Below are 17,772 nucleotides of genomic sequence, written 5' to 3' on the forward strand. Positions count from 1 at the left end.
TACTGCAGAGTGGATGCTGTTCGTTAAGAGCCAGCCCCAGCTATGAGGTGCTTACGGGCTAAGGCCCTGATCCTGCACTGAATGACTCACATGCTTAACTTCAGACACTGTAGGTAGTTCCACTGAGTTCAGTAAGTCCGGACACAGTGCATAGAGCTCAACACATGCATAAGTCTTTTCAGGATTGGGAAATGATTCCTTTACTGCTATATTATTCTTATAAATTCCTATACCTACTTTTGAAAGTTACTGAGCCATCTGTCCCAATAATACTCTTAGGCAATGAGTTCCACAGGATAATTATATGTTGTCTAAACCTAAGTTTTGTTTTCTGACTTCTAAATATTTTGCCTGTTCATTTAATTGAGTGCCCTTTTGTTCTTGTACAGCAGTTATGAGCACCACTGAAATGCCTATAAAGAAATAAGTTATAGAGACTTTATGTGATATATAGCAGCCTGAACGGCCTCCTCTAAGCCATTCTTTGTTTCATAAATCTCTGTGATATCTCTACTTCCATTCCTCCTTTCCAGCTAAGTAAAAACTGCCCTAAATTCAACTGAACAGCTCTCCTCTTTTAACCTCTTCTCCTGTGGAATTATGCCACATGAAGAATCACAGTACGAAGGCATGGCACTCCTGCAGCGGTTCATAGTGAAACAGAGGGGTCATTCTTGACTACAATCACAGCTAGTGGCTGCTTGGGGGTCTGTCATTTTGAGGAGCCTGCTGCCCATTCAAGCTCTGCTAGCCACAGGCCAGCCCCATCTCCCTCTCCAGCAGTGGGACCAGAAGAGATGGAGGGAGAAATCTTCATGCCAGACTCCCACTCCCTCAGGCAGCAGGACCTGAAGAGGAGGTAGTTCATTGCCTGGTTTCCCACTCCAGTAGACTGCAGTCCCACAATTCCTTAGTGTGCTGCTATTGTGGCTACCACTGATATGGTTATATTCATGATGTTAACTCCTGATCCAAAGCCCACTGAAGTCAATGGAAAGAGTATTCACTGGGCTTTGGACCAGGTATTAAGCTCAGAAATATACCAGCATAAATGCTAACCATTGCCAGCTGCCCACTGAAGTCAATATGAGTGTTTCTGTTGATTTCAGTGTCTATGGATCAGTGTCAATGGGCTTAGGTCAAGATTTTACCCAAGAGCTTTCAGCACAGTGGTTTACTCACCAGTGCCTGAGAATGTGGAGCTAATGGGGAACACATCCTGGCCTTTTACTGCCTTTATTCAGTCTTGTCCTAGAGAATGGAGATGTCATATTCATAGATCTTTAGATACAACTTATTCCAAGCCTCACATTATGGTGGGTTGCAGCAGTATTCAGGAATATATATATTGGTCTTGTCTCAGCACAGGAAGTAGATTTATATCTTTGTTTGAGAAAGCAAATAGAGCTAAAGACATATGTCTCCCTGATTTACCACAGAGATTAAGAGTATGTTAGCAGAGCAAAAAGGAGTCTTTATAAAAAATGAAAGAGCAGGAAAGAGGAAGGAGCAGGGAAGAGGACATTCAATGAGTTATCTAGGGCATGTAAGAGAATCATCAGCCCAGCAAAAATGTAAGGAGAAAGCAGGGGAGGTGAAAACAACCAAGACATTCTGTTTTATTAATAGTGATATTTTACCTTTAAATAGCACTTTCCATCCTAGAGCTCAGAAAGAGATGGATGGACATACACAGTGAACGGTACTCACTCAACACACCACCAGCTATCTCTGGGGTACAGGGCAGCAGACAAGTGGCACACAGTATGGATATTGGCCCAGATCCTTAAAGGTATGTAGGCCCCTAGCTCCCAGGAGTTATCAGTGGGAGTTAGGCATCTAAATATCTTTGAGGATCTGAGTGTCTATTTTTATTTGAATTACAGTAGCACCTAGAGGCAGCAGCTGAAATCATCCCTCTTTAGTGTGTTAGGTACTGTATGTGCACAGAATCAGACACAATCCCTGTCCTCAAGAGTTTACAATCTAAGCAGACAAGGCAGACAAAGGGAGGGGAGAGGAAGTAGAGGCGTTGGCAGATGAAGTGACTTGCCCATGTTCATGCAGAAAATCCCTGGCAAAACTGGGAACAGAATCCAGCTCTCTTGCCTCCCAAGCCAGACCCTATTGCCTTTCTACATCATTGTGGCCAAGGAGCCTGAAACAAGGCCTCCTTTGACAAAAAGTGAAGTGGAATCTTTCATTCATTAGTTTTATTCCATGCAACAAAACTAAATTAGAAGAATTTACTTACGTTGCTAAGTCATGCACTGAAAAGCCAGGAGATGCCAGATTTAAGGTTGTCTGTGCAACCTTAATTCAGCCCCTTGTGCGTATGCATTTTAATAAGGCCTTTGATTACATGATCACATACTATTTTTAGCCCCAGTCTACTGGCCTCATACAGGGCATGGGATGGATGGTGCTCAGGGAATATTCACAGTTTTCCTCATTGTTGATTGCTTAAACATCCAATCAGCGAACATGTTTTATATAGCCAGCCAATACAGTGAGAGCTGTGGATACTTGCAGCAAACATTTCATGATCAAGCCAAAGACTGAAAATTTGCTGAAGAAATTAAAAATGTATATCAAGTGATGAATATGTTGGACATTTTTATGGTCTGTTTATGGCCAATCTGTGAAACACAAAAAAAGGGGAAGTCATCAAATACATTATTCAGTCAGCTCTAGTCTTTCACTCAGCTTTAATCTGAGAGATCCCATGCTAGTACTTCATGCTACTCAGTGGTTCTATTTTGGGATGATGAACAGCTGAGTTAATCCTATTGGACTTGAGGGAATCAAAATATTCCCTATCTGATTCTTAAACTGATGAGCAAGCATGTAGAGGGGCTGGGACTGACCACCATGGTGCCTCCTGCTGGTTGCTCCAGGAATTAGCTCAGTCCTTGGTGGGACGCCCGCCACTGGTGGTGTCTTATCCATCCTCTGCTCCTTTGTTGTTGTCTGGACTTGCTTCCCGCTCGACAGTGTCCGCTGCTCCGGTCTCACCCCCTTCTGGGGGTCTCTGCGCCCCAATCACTGTGGTCAACCAGACCCCAAAGTCTAACCCCTAGTGTCAGGGGTCTGGTGCAGTCCACTATCACCACATCCACTGGCTGGGTGTTCGTGCAGGGGGGGGGGGGGGCCCAGGCCTGCCTTCTACACTGGGTCCTGACCCAGGGACCCTTTGGTGGCAGCCTTCCTGCCTTCCTCTCCCCTTGTGCGCCTCTCCCCCTGGGCCAGTTCCCACCCACTAGGCCCTTCTCTCAGGGCCTGCAGCCTGGCAGGTAGTGGGCTGGAGTTCCCTTCCTCTCCCCAGAGCCTGCCCAGCACTGCGCTGTCCCAGGTGCTGGTCTCTTCACTCAGGAGACAGACCTTCCCCTCTGAAGGTCTAGGAGAGACTGCCTGCTCCTCTCTTAGGCGTGGTCTACACTACGATTTTAGGTCGAATTTAGCAGCGTTACCTTGATTTAAGCCTGGACCCATCCGCACAACGAAGCCCTTTTTTTCGACTTAAAGGGCTCTTTAAATCGATTTCTTTACTCCACCTCCAATGAGGGGATTAGTGCTGAAATCGGCCTTGCCGGGTGGAATTTGGGGTAGTGTGGACGCGATTTGATGGTATTGGCCTCTGCGAGCTTCTCCCAAAGCAGTAGCATAGCTAGCGGGGTTCAGTGGAAGCAGCCACTTCTCCTCAGGGTGGCAGGCGCAGAAGCGGCGCCTGCCAGCCAGCGCTGCCAACAGCACAGCCAGAGGAGCCATGGGGCAGCAGGCACGGAAGCGGCGCCTGCCAGCCGGCTCTGGCAGCAGCACGACTGGAGGAGCCATGCGGGGGCAACAGACGCAGACGGAAGAGCAATGGGGCCGGCTTCTCGGCTCAGAGCTCGGCGGCCAAGTGCTCACCGCCCCCCCTCGCCCCTTGTTAATGCGGTGGGCAGGGGGAGGCGAAAGGGCCCCTGTGCCTTTAAGGCCGCCTGGCTGGCGAGCCCCATGTGGAGCATGCCAAGCACTGGGAGCAGTCCAGGGACAGGCGGCGGCGCAGGAGGGAAGGTGAGCGGGGGGAGGGGGTCCGGTCAGAGGGCATGGCTAGAGGAGCCAAGGGGGTGTGGCCAGAGGAGGAACCAAGGGAGGGTGCCTTTTTTATGTTTGCTCCCCCTACATTGAAAATCTGTCTACGCCACTGTCCCAGAGTGCTCCATTGTGACCGCTCTGGACAGCACTCTCAACTCAGATGCACTGTCCAGGTAGACAGGAAAAGGCCTGCAAACTTTTGAATTTTGTTTCCTGTTTGGACAGCGTGGCGAGGTGATCAGCACAGGTGACCATGCAGAGCTCATGCAGAGCTCATCAGCATGATGTGTACATTACTGGGTCAATTTCTTGTTTTGATCTACTCCATCTATCTTTTACATCTTAGGCTGGCAGCAGACGGCACAGTATGATTGCTAGCCATCATAATCTCCTGGCTGTTCACCAGAAGATGGTGCAGTACAATTGCTAGCCATCGTCATCTCCTGGGTGCTTAGCAGAAGATGGGAATGACCTGGCTGAGTCACTCCCAGGTCTGCCCAGGAGCCCTGATCAACCTCACCAAGGTCGGCTAAAAGAGCACCCAGGAGTATGACGACGATGGCTACCAATCGTAATGCACCATCTGCTGCCAAAAGGCAATGAGTTGCTGCTGTGTAGCACTGCAGTCCCATGTCTGTCAGCACCCAGGAGACGTATAGTGATGGTGAGCTGAGCGGGCTCCATGCTTGTTGTGGTATGGCGTCTGCTCAGGTAACCCAGGAAAAAAAGTGCAAAACTATTGTCTGCTGTTGCTTTCATGGAGGGAGGGAGGGAGAGAGATGCTTGACGACATGTACCTAGAACCACCCACGACACTGTTTTTGCCCCATCAGGCATTGGGATCTCAACCCAGAATTCCAGTGGGCGGCAGAGACTGCGGGAACTGTGGGATAGCTACCCACAGTGCAACGGTCTGGAAGTCGACGCTAGCCTTGGTACTGTGGACGCAGTCCACCGACTTAATGCACTTAGAGCATGTTGTGTGGGGACACACACAATCGACTGTATAAAAATTATTTCTAAAAAACCGACTTCTATAAATTTGACCTAATTTCATAGTGCAGACATACCCTTAGGCAGCCTTTATATAGAGCCTAGCCTAGCTCTGACTGGCTGTCTCTAATGTCAGCCTGACTGGCTCTCAGTAAGCCCTTTTCTAATTGGCTGCCCGCCTGCACAACTGCTCTGGCCTACTCTATCCCCCTCTCACATGGGGGTAGGTCAGTCGCCCCACCACAAAGCAGTTGGGGAGAAAGCAAAGGGAGGTGGGTTGGGACTGAGAAGTCATGTTGCTGATGGACTATTGAAAACAGAACCATTAACTGAGGACATGAGACTAGCAGAGAAACTGAGTAAAGTTTTCTCAAAGGTATTCCCATGGGAATGAAGTGTTTGTGGCTACTGGTAACATAACTAAGACAACAGGTCAGATCCTGAGCTGGTGTAAACTAATTTCAGCAAGGGGGTGGACTTCAGTGGAGCTGTGGTAGTTTACACCAGCTGAGTATCTGGCCCAATCATTATTAGCTGTGGGTCTGATTCACCACTTGACTCCAGTTTTATGACATTGATTTCAGTGGTGTTACACCACACCAAAGCTGAAGCAATTTGGATGTGCATTGGACCCAAACTAACAATGTGTCTCTAGATAAATGTGGTCCAGGGATTAGAAGCTCATACTAGTTTAGCAAAGGGTGTCATGTAAGGTGTCTACTGAAAGGTTTACTGATCATTATAATCCTTGTGAAATGTATGTATGGTTACTATGTGAGACATTATGTATCTATACTGAAAATTATATTCCTAAAGTCTGTGAGTTGGGGCCATCACCAAAAGGTAATAAACAGGTTTCTTTCATGTAGGAGATGCTTATCTACCTGTCCGGCTATATGTAGATTGAGTATTGTATTCTTAAAATTATAGTAATGTAGGACTGAAAGGGCTCTTCATAGGTCATCTACTGCAGTCCGCTGCACTGATGCAGGACTAAATTTTACCTAGACCATCCCTAAAAGGTGTTTGTGTAACCTGTTCCTAAACACAACCTCTCCAGCTAATTTGTTCCAGTGCTTAACTACTCTGACAGTTAGGAAATTTTTCCTAATGTCTAATCTGAGTCTTCCTTGCTGCAACTTAAGCCCATTGCTTCTTGTCCCATCCTCCATGATTAAGGAGAACAATTTATCACCCTCCTTTTTTTAACAACCTTTTATTTACTTGAAGACTGTTATCATGCCCCCCCTCCCCCACCCAGTTTTTTCTTCTCCAGACTGAACAAATCCAATTTTTTCAATCTTTCCTCATAGGTCATGTTTTCTAGCCCCTTCATCAATTTTGTTGATCTCCGCTGGACTTTCCCCAATTTGTCCACCTCTTTCCTGAATTGTATTGCTCAGAACTGGACACAATACTCAAGTTGAACTTCACAATGAATATCTATTTACAGTCTGAGCAAAACACTAATCAAGTGATTGCAACATCTACAGGGAAGATTCTAGACTGAAAAACCAAGCAGTGGGGAGTTACCCTGTTTACAAGGAAAGACAATGCATGCTTGGTATTATATCTAGGGGTGCAGAAGTACATCCAGTTATCCTGCACTGAGGGGACAAGTTGCCAGCTGGTTTATCTTATGAATGGAGTATCACAGCCGGTCTGGGTGTTTGATACTTGGAGAGAACCTTTTGGTGAGCTAACCTCTTTTGAGACAAGGGAGTGGCTTGTCAGTTAAGTTTAGGCTCCAGAAAGTGCATTGTGATTTTATATGTAACCATGTGTTCTCATTCTTTCTACTTGCTTCTTCTCAAATCTCTGCTCTTTGTTAAATAAACTTCTGTTTTTTTATTATATTGAAGTGCTATGTGTTAAGCAGAACTGTGATGTAAGGTGTAACTGGTAAGCTGGGATGCACTGCTCCTTTGGGAGCAAAGGATCTGCCAATTCTGTGACCGTCCGTGGATCAGGGGCTGGACACTCCAGAGGGATGCTCAGAGGAAAGGGGGTTGGCATGTGCCTATTGCTAATCTATACAGAGAGAGCCAGGCCTGTGGAGGTCTGGAAGACAGTGCTTGTGTTGTCAGAGGCTGGTGGTTTTAAGGAGCTGATCCACAGCAGACACAGACAAGATTCCTTTGAGCTAAGGGCAGGTAGTAGTGAGGGGCTTCACAACCTTGTCACTGTGCCTGGACAATTCATCCTAGAATTCCAAGGAAGCTGATGGAGCATTTTCTCAACACCTGCTGACCCCTCTCACCTCACATAGACATCAGTTGAAGATGGGAGCACTAAGAACCTTACAGGATTGGGCCCTGACACTAGTGTCTGGTTTGTGTGTCCCTGACTTTATGAAGAGGAAAAGGTGTGAGTCAGACACTATAAGCCAGCTAGACTAACTTCAGTGCCAGGTAATATACTGGAGCCTCTCAGGGATAGATTGATGGAGTGGAATGAAGAAACAGCGGTGTTAAGCAGGAGCTAGGACAGCTGTACCAAAAATAAATCATGCTAATCCAGTCTATCCTAATCTCCTTTTGTGAGTGAAGGGGTCAAGGAGGCAATTGACAAGGAAATCCTCATGAGGAATCTAGACACTAGATCTTAGCAAAGCCTTTGGCAAGTCATCACATAACCACATGGGGCCAGACTCTGGCCCTGGCCACTTTTGCACTGCCTTCCATACTGCAGAACTTCTGGAGAGCTGCACTGAAAGGCAAATGGGAATTCCTCCTGAGAGAGGGGCATCTTTGCGTGCAGTGGAGCCAGCATAGACAGCTATAAGCCACTGAGTGCCTCCATCTCCACCTAGGGGGCAGGGGAGGGCCAAGCCAGGTTCTGAGAGCACAGTGTTCTCCTTATTCCTCAGGTGGTGCAGCAGGTCCTATGGGACCTCTACTGCTTGCATAATTCACAGCAGTCTTTAGGATGTTCTAAATTCTGCAGGGGGCCCGTTTTGGCCTCCACCCAACTCACGATCAGGAGACTGGAAAGGTAAACTCAATGCAGCTGAGGACCTGGCCCTTGAGTCCTAGACCAGCTGAGAGATTAGCTGCCAGGATAGAGATGTGAGGCAGGCAGCAGGCACCGTGAGAGCAGAGGCGAGAAGAAAGGGGATGCAACTCAACCCCAAAGGTGGGGAGGTGATGATGGCGGACCAAGGGGTTTTCTGAGGAGAAACCTCCCAAAGGTGATACACGGTTCAGAAAAGACCTTCAGCACAGAGCAAGGCGACTGCTTTACCCTTCCACAAGAGCAGTGATCCCTTCCTAAAAGTAAACAGACAAAATCCTAAGGAGGAGGAAGCCGAGGTACCTCTCCCTGTCTGTGCCTTGCTTGTCATAACCTGTTGCTGTTACCCTTTCCTTGAGTCACTAGGAAAATCCAACTAAGCCATTTACCACTCCACACTGGGCAAGGACAAACTGCACATGTTATAGCTCCAGCCAGCAGTGGTGGTGGTCCAAAGTCTGACTGTGAGGTGACTGGACCTGATTCTTTACCACCACATGCTGTATGGGGAGTGCAGAGTAGGTGAGCAAAGCTATTGGTGGGGTGAGAGAGAAGGGAATTCCAAGCAGTTAGCATACTGCACTAACTTTGCACAGCCAGGAAGACCACCACATGGTGCAAAGCAGAGGAGAACCAGGCCTCAGAGCCCCTCTTGGCTCACTCTGGCAGTTGTGAGTCACTTCTCTTCAGGGACAAACAGCAAAGTGCATCTGAAGCAGAAACATAGGGGTTTGATTGCTACTGATGCTCCCAAGTGAATGCCCTGAGTGCTTCAGGACCCTGAGTTCAAATCATGGCGCAGGGCCCAAATTTGATGATCTCATGCCAGTCGTCATTTGCCAACATCCCAATCCTCTCCCTCCTTGCCAAGCACACATTTCTGCACCACTGGCAGTCTCTGGGACTGGATCTGTGATGTCATAGGTCCTGAGAGGACTTTCCTAGAAAAATGCAAGGATTCATCTTTAACCAAGCCCAGCAACCAGGGCCTGGGGGGGTTCCAGTCTGGGTGAAGGACCTGCCAAGGCAAGTGAAGGATGAAGAGATGGACAAAGGCTGGCTCAGGGCCAACAGACTGAGAATTCCATCTGGTGAGGGCAAGCGGAGGCAACCAGAATAACTCTGGCCCTCTCCTACTGCATCTTCCTGAGAACTTTTAGTAAAAGAGGAAGAGGAACAGGATAACAACCATGCATTCTCTTTCCAGCATAATACTCTTATGAAGAGAGGCAGGATGGCCCAATGGTTAGGATGCCAGCCTGAAAATTAGGAGACCAAGCTTCAATTCTTTCCTGTGCAAGAGACTTCCTGTGTGATTTCAGGCATATCACTTTTGCTTTGCCTGATTCTCCTCCTGTAAAATGGGGATAGCATTGCCCCTAACTCACAGAGGTGATGTAAGGATAAATGCATCAAGATTGAGATGCTGAGATACTAGCAGGGTGGGGACTCTGCAAGTGCCTAAAATAAGATTTGCCACCAACTGTTGACTATGGATGCCTGCAGAAAAACACTACACAGTTTAAATTCTCTGCTGGGACTTGTAGCAAAAAGATCTCTACATGATCCCTTTTGGAAAGGAAGGGGTGGAAAGCACTACTGAATACTAGTCGTGTGTTGGGTACCCAAAACCAGTAGATGCTTTTGAAACTCTTGGCTTGAACATTTAGTTTGCAAAACTACTGCTGTATACAGTATCAATATGGACACAAATAAATAAATAAATAATAATAATTCAGGGTACCGTATAGACCATGTCTATGTCTTCCCTTTGTTTATTTGGTCATTTGCACAAGGACAGAGAGTGAATCAAGGGGTATCTGATAAAATATGGTCCACATTATAGGCCTGAATGGCTCCACAATGCCTATGGCATCCACAATTGATCTGACAAAATCCACCAGATTTCCCATTGGGAATATACTAACCCTAAATGAGGTTGGGTACCAGGTTTCATTAGTCTGAAAAGATATAATGTTGCAGTTGCTGGGCCAATTGAAGTGAGACTTTTGAAAAATGGTCAACATTCGATGGAGCACACAATTCTACTATAATCTGGAGGAACCAACCGTGTAAGCAGGATGGCATTCATCTCCCATCCACTCTTTAATAAATCACTCACACTATGGCACCCTATTTCTGATATGCCAGGCTGATGCATCGTCATGGGCAGCTTTCCGTCACTGTAGCCTGCACCCTTACCGAGGAAGCTAGACACTAATAAAAAATGAAGTCTATCAGCAACTAGCAGTGATGCAATCTGTTCTGTCACAAGACAAACTTTATTATATTTGGAGATATGAACACAGCACCAAGTTGTTCCAGAAATGGCTTTGAGGCTGTTCTTGAGCCATTCTGCTCTGGAACAACAAATGACAACTCTGAAATTTCTCTCCTTTTGTGCTTCTCACAATATTACCATCAGTGGCAGTAGGTTCAGGCACTTTGATATTCATTGGAAACCCTTGAAATTCAGTGATGGCTGGATGAGGAAGGAACTGGATCATATATTGGTCTGGAATCGGAGTTTAGGAAGGTCACAACAGATCTGCAGAGGGGCAGATGACCCAACAAATACTGACTGTCATCTCCTCGTTGCTGAAATGACAATTACGCCCCCCCCCCGATTTCAACAGAAGTGTGCACCTGTTGTGACACATAAGGCATACTGCATCTGTGAAAATTCAGCACTTGCTAACACGTTCTCTGCCACAATGCATAAAAAAAATCGACATAGAATCAGCTTGGACAGCCATAAGCACAGTTATCTGAGAAGCTACAGATGCCATTCCTAAACTAAAATGTTACAAGCAATGCCCGGGGTTATCTGGTGAGACATTTCACATTCTGCAGTTGAAATCTGAGACTAGACTGTGCCATGATGGCACTGAATGTAAATATTTACAAGGTATTTTTTGGGCAAGAGCAAAAGTGGATTGTGGCACTTACATTGAGAACTTGGCAGAAGATGGAATAAGATCTAATAAATTACAAGCTGCGCTCAAAGCTATTCAATCACTTTGATGCAAAACTAGACTTTGCATGGGGTTTATGCTGATAAACAAGGCTGATGGTAAAACATATTCAACCTAAGAAGTCACCCTGAAAAGATGGAAAGAATATTGTGAGACTGCACTTAACCATCCTGAAGTGACTTCATACCCAGATCTGGACACGTTAGTTGTAGTAGATGCAGTCCCTGACCCCAAAACTAATGTAGATATACCTATGTTGGAAGAGATTCGATCTGCCATAAAGAAACTATGAAGCAGGCATGCTGCTGGACCCAACAGCGTTGCACCTGGATTTCTCAGGGCTTAGATTGTTAGGAAGGTATGAATGGAGTGGAAAGAAGAGATCATCATCCTACTTTATAAGGGGAAAGGCCCATGCACTGAGTGCAGCAGCTACAGGCCAATAATTCTGTTATCTGTTCCCAGAAAAGTTTTTACACTTGTCCTACTCGCCGGGCTTCAGCCTCTTCTCATGAAACGCTGTCACCCCGAGCTATCAGTTTTCACTGCTGGGCAATCTAGAATGGGCACTCTACTTGATCTTCATCTTTCATCTGAGATCCATTGCAAATTCAGTCGTCCCTTGAGAGCAGCATATGTAGACCTAAAGGCAGCCTTTGATTCTGTCGATAGAGCTGCCTCTACAAGTCATTAGTGGTCCCAACATTCTCCTGAGGATAATAAGTCCGACATGTTTTACACAAGATACAGGGTGAAGCAGGGATGTGTCCTGGCCCCAGCGCCATTCTCCCACTCAGCGGATTGGCTCCTTGAACATATCTCCACAAATACCCGTATAACTGTTGATTCAACCTCTTGTACCAACCTGGATTATGTGGATGTTCTTGGCCTCATCAGTCAAACTGCAAACAATCTTAAAGATGCACTAGAGAGCTTCCAGCATGTGGCAGCTTCCCTTGGGCTAAGGATTTCTTGGGGGCATAAACAAAAATCCAGAGCTTTGCCACAAAAGTTGTGATACAAGACCTCTCTGCTGCCAAACAAACTGTGGACGTAGTGGATGATTTCATCTATCTAGCCTGTAAATTCTCATCACATGAGCACAGCTAGCCAGATATCCTAAGGAGAATTGCTTTAGCAGCCTCAGCAATGAAGGATCTGCCTAAGGTCTGGAGCCAAAAGAAGGTGAAATGATATACAAAAGTATGGATTTTCTATAAGTTGTGTGCTTCTGATCCTCTTATATGAATCTGAAACACAGATTTTGCTCAAACAAGACATCAAGAGGCTGGAGGTGTTTCATATGCATTACCAGCAGTGACTACTAGCCATAGGATGGTTTGATGTTATCAGTAATAAGGATACATTATTGAGAACTGGCCTTGAGAGGACTGAAGTCATCATCCATCACCAGGTGATACTTTTTGGTCCTACAGTCTGCATTAGAGATAAAGTCTCCACACATTGTGCCCTGAAGATCAGACTTGAGACCAAGAGGGGACATTGGCCAGCTATAGACTGGTGGTTGGCCACATGGTCATCTGCAAATAACCTAGCTGCACCAGATTAGTAATAACCCTGTGGAACTTTTAAATGCTGGAATAAAGCTGTATAACATGCCAAGGGCATGCATTGCTACAGACCCTCACTGTCTAAGGTTGTTGTTGAGATAAATTGGGTTGGTTTGTAACTCTCATACAGCTGTTTCCTTCCATCAGCAGACTCAGGCTGAAAAATGTGTATTGGTTATATTTGGCTGATTTTCTTCACAACAATAAGGGCTCAAATCTTACTCATGTATAAAAGACAAGCTTTGATTCTACAGAATCTACATGTGTCATGAGACCCAGATAAGTAGTCAAGGGGGGCAGATCTGGCTTTAGGCTCACGTTTGACTGCTCAGTGCTAAACAGAAGCTAGCTTTTAGCTCCTACAGAGAATGCCTGAATTAACCATTGTTGTCCGTGCTGGCTACTTCTTTCTTACATTGTTCAGACTACATGTATTTTCCTTTTAATACCAGACAAGTTATAGGGCTTCAAAAAGCATCACCATCCCATTGGAGTCGGTGCTAGTGTTCTGGAATGCACCTGAGTGAGTTATCCTACCTAACTGTGTTTATACTAGGGGGGCCTATTCTCCCCTTTCTGTGACTGTATATAACACTCATTCCTGTTAATGGAGTTGCAAGCAGGCAGATAGGGAACGCAGAAAGCTCTCCCTGAGACAGAAGATGTTAAGAAGCCCTGATTTACAGAAAAAAATATTAAATCATGAATGGAAGGCCCACTGTGGTATCCTTGCAATCTACCAGTAAATTACAGCATGTTAATGGATTCTTGCACTGTGCAGCGCTAGCACGTTTTTTGCTATTATGGGTTGCCCCATCCAATTACACACTTCTGTGCTTGTCATGTCCTTTGTGCTATGAACTAAACAAGCTGTTTTTCCAAAGCACAAGGACAGCAATAATGTGGATTCTGCTTTCTACAATCACAGATTGTATATTACCCAACAGACACTACACCAGTGGGTTAGTGCCCTGAAGCCTTGCACTCATGATCAACAACCCATCATTCAGTTCTGATCACAGCCTAACATGGATGCAGGTGGGAAGACATGGTCTCAGCTCATGTGGCTTTTCAAGGGACCCGAGACCCTGATTCTGTTAGTATTTGGGAAATGAAATGGTTAACTAAACAGTCACCTCTTTCCAATGATCATTTATTTTCTTCCTGCCAGTTTAGATTTTCTGCGGGCGGTCTGCCGAAGCCGCGGGACCAGCGGACACTCCACAGGCAAGCCGCCAAAGGCCCTCATGGCGACTGGCAGAGCGCCCCCAGTGACTTGCCATCCCAAGCACGCGCTTGGCGTGATGATGCCTGGAGCCGCCCCTATGGATAGGCTTCTGCAGTGTATACAGAATTAGATCTGAAAGGCTCATCCGGGCTGGAATACAGTTTCCATCCTCAAAAGGCATCAGTGCATTTTCCTGTGACCTTCTGTGGGTCATCCATGGTGCAACTGCAACAGCAGGTCAGACCTTTCACAGATGAAAAAGTTACAGGCAGTAAATGTCCTGGAGCATCTATAGGCACCCTATTGCTGCTGGGTACTAGGAGCCTGCTCCTACAGAGATCCACATGCACCTTTAACAGCTGTTGCCGTCAATGGGAATTGAGGGCGCTCAGCACATCTTTAGGAGGTAGCCAACACCAAAACTGTTCAAGGCTTTGCCGCAGTCGCAGCCTGGGACAGGATCTAGTGTGAAGTCTCCAGAATTCTGTTGGACTCCTTCTTAAGCCTGGATGACCAGGTAGCATCAGTATCTAAAAACACCTTCTTTCACTTCCAGCTCTCAGAAACTTCCTCCCTTCCTCATGGACAAGGACCTGGCTACAGTGATCTATGCATTTGGTCACTTCCAGGATGGACTACTGTAATTTGCGGTCTCTGAAGCTGAATGTGCAGATGATTCATGGGCTCCATCCGGTACAGAACGTGGCTGCCCGCCTTCTCCATGGCTTGGGTCACCACAAGAACATCAGTCTCAAGTCCCTCCACAGGCTCCCTCTCAGCTCTTGATGCCAGTTTAAGGCCTTGGTCCTAATCTCCAGAGAAATTAATGGCTCAAGCCCCAGCTACATCAAAGACCAAATTTCAATCTCTGAACCACTCTGACAGCTGCACTTCTCTGGGACAAAGCAGAGCCCAAAACACGTGAGAGCTGGAGCAAAGCATTCTCTGTTGAGGGGATCTTGCTGTGGAACAATCTTTTAGAAGAGATCAGGCCGATCCAGACTCTGACCAACTTTAGGAAATGCTGGGCAAAACCTTCCTCTTTGAAAAGGCCTTTCTGCCATGAGAATGACACTCACAAGACCTATACCCAAACTTCTCCAAAACATCTACCAATCCACTGACTTCAGTGGGAAAAACACATGCTTACAGATAAGCATCTGCTCATGCGCTTTGCTGAAACGGGGTCTATCACAATCCCATCATTACTCTGTCTCATTCTAAAATCTATAGTACAACAGCCCTGAAATCATCCTTTTATAGGAGAAGAATTTGATGGCCATCTTTATGCAGTAAGGAGAAAAGCAATGTCCTGTTGGGAGCTGTTCGCACCATACCTCTCTTCCATTCAGAACCTCAAACCTTTTCAGACAAAGAAAAGACAAGCCAATTTCACACCATTTTGCCTCCTGCCAGCAACTGATTTTATCTCTGGCTGCTTTGACACTTTGCTTATTCTAAGCCACACCTGTTTTGTGCTGCTCTCCGCTCTGGATGTTCGCATAAGCTATTTCCTGCCCCAACCTCAAGTCTGCTGCTTTCAACACCATCACTCAGGTTCTTCAGACTTCCTGTTTTGTTCTTAAAGCTTTCATTTCACCAACATACCGTTTCCTGTTCTAAAGCTTCCTGCGACTGAAATCCCACAATTTGTCCTCAACAAGATACTGCTGGTAAAGTCTCAACGATCTTCCTCTTTCTAATGTTTATCTTGCTGTTTGTACCCTTTCTGGATTGGTGATCTGGATTTTTGTGCAAATCCCTGGGGCGGGTTTCAACGAGATCCTTAAATATTACAGATTCTTTCTAGAAAACAAGGGGTTAAAATAGCTCAGTTACAGATAGCTTTTTGGTTACATTCAGAGAAGATGTTGTGCTTTCTGTAATAAGTTAAAAAGGAGATGGTGGTCCCTCTATTAGCTTGATTTTCAATCATTTCCCTTAAGGGGAAATGCTTAGGTCCTATTACAGATGTATTAAAGAGTTCAAAATAGCAGGTGTATATGGTCTAGTCTCAAGGCTGCCATCAAGTGTCTCTTTGTAGGTGAATATCATTAGTGAGGCCTGAAATGGAGAGGATTGAAAAGCCCTCGAGAATGGGGAGGCAAAGAAAACCTAGTTAGAGGATTGCATTCAAAGAGATGCCACAGCAGCAGAATGATTGTAAAGATAAATCTCTTTCTTGCAGTCTGTGTAAATAAGCCATTGAGCTGAAAGGTTAATCATGGTCTAAGTAAGATGTACATGAAGGGTTTAATTTATTTGATTTAGCTGCACAATCTCGATTTATATTAAGAAATTGCTGATGTCTTGTGGGAAACTTTAAAAATCATTATTTTAAAATCAATGCTGTTCCTTCAAAATAGTTTTGTTTTTACACTTATTCTTTTCTGGTTCTTAATTACTAATACATTTGTATCAAACACAATCTCTGCTTCCTGGGTTCCTTGCAGTTTATTCCCAACTTGAAATTGATAGACTCTGTTTACAAAGTCACAATCGGCTGTTGCCGAAATGATGATAAAGTCACTAACTGGCATCCACTCCCTTTTAATGTCAAACACTATTGATATTAGAAATACAGGACCAGGAACCTGCAGTTAGAGAGTACAGCTGGCTCAGGAATTTTCCAACAAAATATATTTTCGATAGAAAATGCAGTTTAACCATAAGTGCAATTTTCCATGAGAGAATTTCATTTTTTTCCTGAAATTTTTCAATGTTCCATCAGAGAAATCTAAACAAAATATTTCCTTTCAAGTTGGGTCAACTCACATCAAAACATTCCAGTTTGTCAACCTGAATCAAAATGTTTGCTTCTGAATCAGTTTGATGTTAATCTGTGTCTGCCTGTGCTGCTGCCACGCCACTGTAGTCAGGTACCTCATGCACCCATCTTCATCTGTGGGCTGGGCTAGGGTGATCAGATAGCCAGTGTGAAAAATCAGGACAGGGGCTGGGGGGTAATAGACACCTATACAAGAAAAATCCCCAAATATCGGGATTGTCCCTACTCCCTATAAAATTGGGAAACCTAGTCACCCTAGGCTGGGCTAGCTGTCTGGAATACATCTGCCAGGACACACCACCTCCCGCATGATAGGAATTGTGATTTTCAACCAACTCAATATCCTCAGTTAATACTAGGCATTCAAGTTCAAGGGATAATGATCCTGACATCCTTTGTAAAATACTTTGAGATCTAGTGATGGAAACAGCTATATAGGAGCTAGGTATTTTTTATTTTGAGACTTGATCACACATCATGTTCCACATTTAGGCCTTTGTGTGCTGAGAAGTATGTTCAGGTGCATAATCAACAGTAGCAGATGAAAAATACAAATTTCTTTCTTTCAGCTAGACTGGTACAACTGAGGAAGTCAAAGGGGCATATAGTAATGTAATTGGGAGGAGAATTTAACCACCCCTACCCCCACCCTGTTTTCCTAATAACAAAGATCAAAGGAGGAGAAATACAGAAACAGGGAGGAATACCCATGATTCCATAGTTAAAGCTTCTACTTTTACTTGATTTTCTATTCCCTTGTTTTTACCCTTTCTAATTTCTGACTGGAGCAGCTGATTTGTTTGCATATTGGGATACTTAAAATAGTGTCAGAGAAGAGATTTCTCAGCCAGTTTGGAAAGTGCCCAGTTACAAGTGTTCATTTGCTAATCAGTCAAAAATTGTGTGCATGTTAAACTCTCCTACCAGTGTCTCATGATTTTCAGCCCACCCATACTCAGTGGGAGCCATTTTTCAGAGTCCCAGTGTACCCACCCAGGCTGGGTGCCTCACAGTTTCTGCACAGGGCATTGACTGTGTAAGATTCCCCCCAGGGGAGAGGGTCCTTCTGAATCCTTCCTCCAGTGGATTGGAGCCATACAGTGCTGGGAGGGAGACTAGAGAAGCCCA

The 17,772-nt window shown here is 45.4% G+C and overlaps 1 protein-coding gene across 1 annotated transcript in view; it reads left to right on the top strand.

Annotated features, from left to right (window-relative positions):
- The first annotated feature begins 3,766 nt into the window (after positions 1-3,766).
- The window catches only part of LOC127056895 (exocyst complex component 1-like), a 73,011-nt gene continuing 59,005 nt past the window's right edge, over positions 3,767-17,772 (top strand). The window contains exons 1-2 of the mRNA XM_050965228.1: positions 3,767-3,936; positions 15,445-15,529. Coding sequence (XP_050821185.1) covers positions 3,767-3,936; positions 15,445-15,529 — 255 coding nt within the window. The remainder of the gene's footprint in view (positions 3,937-15,444; positions 15,530-17,772) is intronic.

This window comes from Gopherus flavomarginatus, chromosome 8, assembly GCF_025201925.1.
Source record: "Gopherus flavomarginatus isolate rGopFla2 chromosome 8, rGopFla2.mat.asm, whole genome shotgun sequence".
NCBI lineage: Eukaryota > Metazoa > Chordata > Testudines > Testudinidae > Gopherus > Gopherus flavomarginatus.